Genomic DNA, 8494 nt, shown 5'->3' on the forward strand with positions numbered 1-8494 from the left:
AGAGGGAAGTACACAGATGTAATATAAGCAAGTCTTTGCTCGCAAAGTGGAAAAAAGAGAGTGAGGACGATGGAGGGATGGAACCATTTCGAAGGAGGAGAAGGGAGACTTCAATCCAAGTGGCTTTAAGGGTTTGGTGGTGAAAACAAAACGCCATTTCCCTCTGAACTGGCCCTAATCATGAGGTCATCCTGAGGAATGGAGGGATACATCTCAGCTGTTAATGTCTTCAATATGGCTGTAAAATGCACAGCAGCAACTTCTGTTGATTTGCCTTGCCCACGTCACATCATTAGCCCTCTCATGCCTGTAATTTCCATGTTCTGTTTTCTGTTGGAGTCGCTCTTAACAAGTGTTTACAGACTGAATGCCAGAGAGAAGCGGGGACTCTTAGACAAGATTAACTGCAGTGTGTGCGTTTCTTTCTTTTTTCCTATTTTTTACTGTTTCTATGTTTGCGTGAGTACCTGTGCACGCTCCTATGTGTGTGTGTGTGTGTCCCAGCATAACCAGTAATAGTGAGCAGATTTTGCCCAGCAGGCACAATTACATTAAAATGTGTTCATAAACATGCTGATCAGGAGCCACCAAACAATGTGGTGTGCATGCATGTTTTGGTTTGTACATGGTTTATGGTTGAGTTTTCCTGAATCTGTCCAGTGTTTTAGTTTATGCCCACTGGTATTTAATACTGCGGTCAGACCTCCAGCATTCAACTCTTCTGAATTTGTGCCCTTTTTTTTTGTCTTATAGGTGATGGATGATGTTGGGAACCAGACTTCTTGCAGATTGGCTGGATTGAGACCTGGAACCGTGTATTTTGTCCAGGCATGTGTATTCATGTGCCAAAGTATATCATAATGTTCTTCAGAGATGGTCTGTGTTTCAGAGTTTAAAATATTTTATTTTCTCCAGGTCCGCTGTAACCCTGTGGGCATATACGGCTCTCGCAAAGCTGGGATCTGGAGCGAGTGGAGCCATCCCACTGCTGCATCCACACCCCACAGCGGTGAGGACATACTCATATACTGCAGTTCTCTTCTACTGCTGGAAACGGTCAGCTTCATAGGAGAAGAAGATGCTGCTATTTTACCTTTCTGGCTCAGTTATGCAGCCTATTTTTTTTTTTTATTGCATTGGCTGTTTAATTTGGAGCAGATGCATCAGTTAAATCAAATCAAATCAAATCAAGCTGATTCAACCAAACCAAATCAAATTATTCCAAAAATTCATTTCGAAAGCAAACCATTACTTATTTAAATTTGTATTTAATTATGTATTTGTTTTTGGCACTAAGTTGTGCTTCACAAATAAATAACAAAAGAACCAAAAAGGGGACCAAACAAAATTTCGTGATCTTGGATGCTGTAAAGCTGTGGCTGCCTGTAGTTGTTGCCTCATGTCATGATAATAGACACAACTACAAATCAGTTTTGGGAAGAAAAAAAAAACCTTTAATTTTCCTTAAAGGGTTTCCCAAGCCATCCCATGAATGTCAAGAATTTTGGCAAAAGTCCTAGAGTGATAAAGGCTGTGGCATTCAGTGCCTGAACTTTTCCATGGCTCTTTCAATAGATAAATTTATCCACTGTTTCACAAAAGTCCTAAAGTTACACACACTTGGCTAGCTGAACTTTGTTTTGCTTCTTTCCTACCCATTGGTTGGGAACCACTGTACTAAAGTGCATCAAGTGGCGCATCAGTCATTCCAATAATCTAATATATAATAATAAATCAGTAACATGGGTCATTTTTGTTTTAACTTTGAATCTTTAAGTACATTACTTACGCCCTCCCTCCCTCTCTTTTCTTCCTGCAGAGCGGCTGATGTCAGGCTCCTGTGACTCCAAGTCCAGCGGGGACTCCAACTCCACCCTGCGCAGGGAGCTGAAGCAGTTCTTCGGCTGGGTGCGGAAACACGCCTACGGCTGCAGCAGCATGTCCATGAAGCTGTATGACCAGTGGAGAGTGCTGATGCAGAAATCCCACAAAGCTCGCAACCAGGTAGGTAAGCATCACCAATGCAGGGATGAAACACATGCAAACACACACATGCTTCCAAAATTAAACACAGACACGCATGCAGACACAAAGTAAAAACAGTCTGTTTTCTAAAAGCTGGGTTGTAACAGATTTTGTCTTCTAATTTAGGTTCTCCAAGGGGATAAATCCTAGCACATGCTGAATATACAAGCAGAAAACAAATCAAGAAAAGAACTGACTGAGTGTGTTGTGTGTTTTTGTCTTTGTATGTGGAAGAGAGATTGTGAACATATATGGGAATTACAAAGACAATTTGTTTTGGACATTTTCTTGTGGATACCAGCAATGGGTGTGAGAGGACATCCAAAGAAAAGCAGGGGGACTTTCTTCCATTATGCATTTTTTTCCAGCTGACAGGAGCACTGTTGTTGCCTGAGAAGGTGCAAGTGGGAAGGACTGAGAAGCTGGACTCATCATGGACATCCTGGTATCATGTGGACGACTCTGCATTCACAAAGGACATTGTAGCATGAAAAACTCGGACATCTGTAAAGATGTTTCACGTGGTACCTGCTCTAAATGTGCACACGTGTGGTCAAAACAGATTCAAACAAACCAGAAGTGTTGCTGTGGCATTTTAAAGTATTCTCTCCTGTGGATCCAAAGCACCATCTAGTGGCTGTCTGGCATGCATGGATACTTCAATCAAAGCTTTCACTGTGGACCTGATGTAAAAAGAAAAAAGTAACAAGTTATCTTACAGTATTTCTAATTCATGCTTTGTTATGGAAGAGGATAATGTGCCAAAATGGTTCACCCAGGATTCTTCTGTTTCTGAGTGACAGTACGCGACTGATGACATGATGGTGTTTGTGTATGGAGACGTTTCATTACATTTATTTTTATACTGAATTGTACCAGCATATTTAAAACTGTATAAAGTTGTTTTATTTCTTAAGTTATGTTTAGTTAGCAAAGAAATATCAATGACTGAAGGTTTTATCAATCCCAAATGTTGATCTATAAAAATGTTGTCAGAAACAGAGTTTGATGATGAATTGTGTGTACGCAGTGACAGACATACCTCTACTCCTTCTGTTTTTTCAGCTTGCTCCTGTTGAATATAACTTACTGCCTGACACATACAAAACAGCAATTTATGTAGACAAAGAAAACATAATAATATGAAAATTAATTTTGTCTTCATCCACCATCAGGCTGTTGGTGAGCTTCTGTCAGGGCTTGTCTTCCTGGTGTGTCCTGGACCATTGGCACTAGTCAGACCCTGTCGGCGGCATTTTACATGTTGAATTGGTGTCGGACCTCGTCGCCGAAAGAGACCACTCTCTAGATGGAGTGGGTGTTCAGCTCCTGGAAACCTCCTTCAGTCTGTCGCTGTAGTTTCCATGATTTCACACATTTAGTGTGGTTTCTGTTAGTTTTTCACCTCCACAGCCTCCATTCTTCTTCCACAACCAAAATGCCGAGAGCAGAGAACTGCTTATCAGACATATTCTCAATTAGAAGCAGTTATAAACAGCAGCTGTTTTGAAAGAGCACTGCTTTGTTTACAGTTTATGTTTCCGCAGTCTAGCACTTCCTCTTTTCCTTTCTCAGTGGTGAATACAGATACCACCAACTGCTGATAAGGGGAGTTATTTCTGTCGTGCAGGTGCACAATGTGTGCGTGCTAAATGGCTGTTGGCTGTAGTCTGTGTGGTGTGCCACTTTTTTGACCTGAGCGGTGATGTGAGGTGATGCAACAGTCAGCGCTGCCCCTAAAGCAATACTATTGGTCCCTTCTCAAATAAGAGAAAGCCGGAGGATCTTGTTAAGAATTTGTTTTGTTCGATTTTTATTTTGTCTTCATTTAGTATACGAAGAGGTTTTGCGTTTAGCAATGAAAGCCAAAGTACAGTTATAGCCAAAGATGTCATTCCTGAAAAGTCCACAAAATGCTAATTTACATCAGATGACAAAACGAGCACAACCAGTTTAAAGCCACCTACTACAGTATATGGCTCACCCCAAGCAATGTTTTCAGCTTATGAGACCTCCGCTCAGGACCATGTAGATGCCTAAAGTCTGTGTTTGACTGACATCTCCCGCACTCATTTAGTCTCCAGTCAAGCCAGGACACTTTACACCCTTTAATTATTCTTATTGGTAAAATGATTTTGCAGACCTCGGGTGATTCTTAAAACAGCTCCATCCAGCATCACCCTGAGTAGAAACAAATTAGTCAGTGTAACAGAGTATCTGTGTGGGTGTGCAGGGCCTTAGAACTGGAGTGAACTCAGACAACTCGTGCATGTTAAAAGCGATGTTACTCTAAATTTGTTGTGTTATTGTTCAAAAGTTTTGGAATTTTTTTATATGCAACTGGACCCAGAACTCTATCAGAATACACATAGTAGTGGTGGACACTCATTACGCAGACTTCATACATTTTGGGAATAGTAGAGCTTTTAGATACTGTAAATGCTAGAAATTTTTGATCAAACCTTGCAAATGATTCCTCATCCATCAATCCGTTAGTAATAACTGCTTATACTTGAGGTTTTCAGGATTTCAATTGCCAGATGTGTTCAATAATTATTGCTATAGCCCAAACCTACAATATTTTATCAGTCATAGAAAAATGCAACTGTGTATAGAATATTCAGCAAAATGTCTCGATGTGGCAAAAGAAGTGCATAGCACAACAAATGAAAACAGTCTCAGTTGCAGAACATGTTTGTAGGTGGGAAATGGTATAGTGTGCAGTACATGGACCATGTTGGATCGAGGAAAACTTCTGCTCCTCCCAAACAAAATTCTGCCCACTTGGTGGTGCTACCTGCTCCTAATTTAGTTTTTCTTTGTCCCATAACCTAACCTTCCACCAGGTAACCTAAAAAAAAACAGACCATCAGGAATGAAAAAAGCTGACATCTCTGACAAAAACGTTCCCCAGGGAAGCTCGGCTGCATCTCATCCTGTTGTTTTACACAATCTAACACTGCCTGCTGTATTGCCAGGTTGTGTTTCTGGTCAGCGCCCGCCGTGCTGACAGTTCATCCCCTGTTGGTGACACTGCAGAGTCTTATTACCAAGCCTGTGACCGTGAGTCACTGGTGTTTAATATTTAACCAGTGTGATGTTTTGCTTGCTCATGGCTCTGCTCTAAAGGCTTTAGTTACCCCTGCATTCAGGGATAGAATTTTGAGATTGACAGTGCCAGAGGATGAATTTTTCATCTGGACAGTGGACATATTTGTCCAAAGTTACTCTAATCCTCTTCAAGGTTTTTCTACCATAGTTGACACTTTTCAGATGCTTCCTGTATGCTAAGCCAGCAATCCAAGCAGCCTAGTATGAAATAATGTGGAGTTTTCTGGCTGCAAACCCATTTTAGGGCCCATAATTCTCACAGTCCAAGAAATTAGCTTTGTAGCCTGGCTTCATTGAGGAAAGTGTTTGTCAGAGATGTTGGCTTTTCTCATTCCTGATTGACTGTTTTTGGTTAATTAGCAGGAAATTTTGTAGTTGTATGTATATCTGAAGATTTTTTTTTTTATCCAATTTTCAAACACACAGGCAAAACCTTTAAGGATTATTATATATTTCAAAAAATATATTTGAAAAATTAAAATATACAGTCAGACAAATATTAAATAATCAGTCTTACAAATCTTTTGTTGCTCTGCCTGCTTTTCAACAAACTAACATTATGTTTGTATCTCTAAGTTGAGAAATTGTTTTCCAAGTTTTTTTGCTTTAATTAAGTAAAGCGCCGATACAACAATGTAAAAATACTCCTTTAAAACTAAAAGTCTTTCATTCTATGCCCTAATTAAGTAAAATTAGAGAAGTTTTATCCACAAAATGTACTTGACATATCAAAGGTTGAAATAATTAGCTCTGTATAAAATTGTCCCTTTGATTCAAATATTAATATATATGACATAATTAGATTATTAATACTGATGCATAAATGCACTTTGCAGCAATGTACAGTCACCAGATGTACCGGCTGCTGCTGAGATAATTTAGTGATCTAAACTATATTTAGTGAGTGAGAAAAGGCTGGGTGATGTTTAATGCTTACCAGTTCATGGTTTTCATTACAGCCGTTTCCAGCCTGTCAGATATCCACCTGCAAAAGAAGATCAGTGTAAGTCATTTCAGTCTTAATAGAGTGTGTTATTAGTTGCAGCATGTGCACTGTGGTTGAAAGGCTCACCATGCATACTGCACTTCAGTAACCTAATGCCTGGGAATAAGAAGCAAAATGAACTATATTACGTCCTGTGACATGTTTAATGTGGCAGTGGTTTAAGACTTCAGAGCACTTTTCCTTTGAATCTCAATACATGACTAGTTGTACAGAAGCAGCTTCAGTGCTGATTTTGTTCTTTATTCAACTTTAAAAGATAGCCCTAAAACATCTCACTCCTCAGCAATCACTGGTTCTCTGCAGTTAAGCCAAGATATTTGAGTTTTTGGCCACAGCTCAATTCTTTGTCCTGAGACGCCCCTGGGGAAATAGAGGCGGAGAGCAGGTTGGATGCAAACCCAGGGCCTTAGTCAAGATAGGGTTTCTCTAGCTCATGGCCATGTATAATTCAGGTGGCGGCTCACCTAGTGAGGGAGACACTTAAGAAAAGGATGTGTCTGAAGTGACAGTGTAGCTGAAGAGGAAGGGAAAAGAAGAAAGAAGATGGAAGGAAGAAGCTGGCATAGTATGGAGGAGGTCGCGAAGAAACGGCCAATAATCTCGGCTAGAGAAAGAGGTTAGTCTCAGAAATCTGTGTGTGTGTGTGTGTGTGTGTGTGTGTGTACATCCACATGGACAGTATTATAGCTGAAAGGGTTTTGCTACGAAATCAGCAGCACTATACAGTCATTGCTTCATTCTGGTTTGAGATTTCTACTTTGTTTAGAATCCATTCTCAAACAAACAGATGAAGGATGTTAAAATGCATAACCATAGAAAATAAGTCAAAGAGCTCCATATGGAAATCATCACAGAAAGCACAGGCCAAGACAAAGACCAGTGGGTGTGCTGTACTGCTGCTTGGAACCAAATCTGTTGCATCATTTTCATCACTGTCCTTCTTCTCCTCTTTCTCATCGTCAGGCCCGGGCCCTGCACGCTACGCTCTGCCCCCTACAGTTGGATACATCAATCATGACTTCACTAAGCCCACCAGCCCGGCATACTCCTTCCATACCCGTCTGAGCAGCATCAGTGAGTTTTAAGATGCTAATCTCTAAATATGTCATGTTTTACCTGTTGCCTGCAGAAGCCCATTTTATAGTCACGGGGACCCTAAATGTTTTATGTTAATATTTTAAATGTTTTCATTGGCTTATTAGTCTTAATGATGTCAGAAGATATCTTTGAGGATGGTTTGTGTACTGTGTCTTCTGTAGTGATCTCTGAGGACTCCAGCCCTGGACCAAGATATCACGTTGACGCCAAGGTTACCCGGTTTGGCCGGATGGATACACCATCCTACTCTATTTTGGGCAGAGGAAGGCGCATAGAGAGTAAAGGTGATAAATATGAATAACACCCCTGTACGCTCTCCAATTTACTAGTAGGTTTATTTATTTATTTATTAACCTTCTTCAAGTACTGTATATAGGCAAGTATCACAACAGTCTCAAGAAAAAGTAATGGCACTGTTTGCAATTTCCTAGTTTTTTGCATAAATCGATCATGAAATGTGATCTGATCTTCACCAAAGTCATAAATACCAACAAACACAATATTTTTAAGCTGATAAAACACACCCATTAAACATACAAATTGATGGTGACAGCAACAGTGTTTTGAAAGCTGGTTGAACCACCTTTGGCAGCAATAACCTCAATAATGTTCAATAAAGACAGGAATGATCATGACTGTTTGTGTTTTTCAGCTTAGAAATATTGTGTTTGTTGGTATTTGTGACTTTGGTGAAGTTCAGCTCACATTTCATGAGCAATTTATGCAGAAAACCAGGAAATTGCAAACAGTGTCATGACTTTTTCTTGTGACTGGTAGATGCTGGGTAAAGTATTGACTGAGACCACAATGGAAATTAGTTCATCTGGTAAATGAAACACCCTAGGTAGGCATCAAGGAAATTAGGTAAAGAATGCAAGTGTTCTTTAAAGCATCACACTATCACAAGATAGGAAAATGATCTCAAAATGACAGTAAGGGAAAAAGTATGATAAATATATAATTTCCCTTAACATGGAGAATTACAACATCAGCAGGAGTAACTACCATACCCTCAATATTTTATGGACAATGAAGTTTAATAGGTTTTTTGTGAATGTGGGTCCTGGTTTAGCAAGTAGCATTTGTACAGACGTCATTATAAATAACAATACAATTGAAAGGAATATGTGTTCTATGTTTCTGAAGCCAATAGTTAGTGTGCTTTGTATTCTTCATTGATTTTACCATACTTAGAGTATGGCGTTGAAAACTGGGGAAATACATACAAAAGCTCACTTCAACCATTGTATATAT

The 8494-nt window shown here is 39.7% G+C and overlaps 2 protein-coding genes across 3 annotated transcripts in view; both read left to right on the forward strand.

Annotated features, from left to right (window-relative positions):
- crlf1a (cytokine receptor-like factor 1a) overlaps window positions 1–2601 on the forward strand; it is a 16816-nt gene extending 14215 nt beyond the window's left edge. Inside the window, exons 6-9 of one of the 2 annotated variants that reach the window (XM_020614031.1) lie at window positions 754–828; window positions 916–1009; window positions 1820–2008; window positions 2152–2601. In XM_020614031.1, coding sequence (XP_020469687.1) covers window positions 754–828; window positions 916–1009; window positions 1820–2008; window positions 2152–2168 — 375 coding nt within the window. In that variant the 3' untranslated portion in view covers window positions 2169–2601. The remainder of the gene's footprint in view (window positions 1–753; window positions 829–915; window positions 1010–1819; window positions 2009–2151) is intronic. The other variant, XM_020614030.1, reaches the window with a different exon arrangement.
- A 4108-nt stretch (window positions 2602–6709) lies between these two features.
- odf3l2a (outer dense fiber of sperm tails 3-like 2a) overlaps window positions 6710–8494 on the forward strand; it is a 4604-nt gene continuing 2819 nt past the window's right edge. The window contains exons 1-3 of the mRNA XM_020614018.1: window positions 6710–6758; window positions 7106–7216; window positions 7402–7524. Of these exons, the coding sequence (XP_020469674.1) occupies window positions 6710–6758; window positions 7106–7216; window positions 7402–7524 (283 nt within the window). The remainder of the gene's footprint in view (window positions 6759–7105; window positions 7217–7401; window positions 7525–8494) is intronic.

This window comes from Monopterus albus, unplaced genomic scaffold (genome assembly GCF_001952655.1).
Source record: "Monopterus albus unplaced genomic scaffold, M_albus_1.0 scaffold141.1, whole genome shotgun sequence".
Lineage (NCBI taxonomy): Eukaryota > Metazoa > Chordata > Actinopteri > Synbranchiformes > Synbranchidae > Monopterus > Monopterus albus.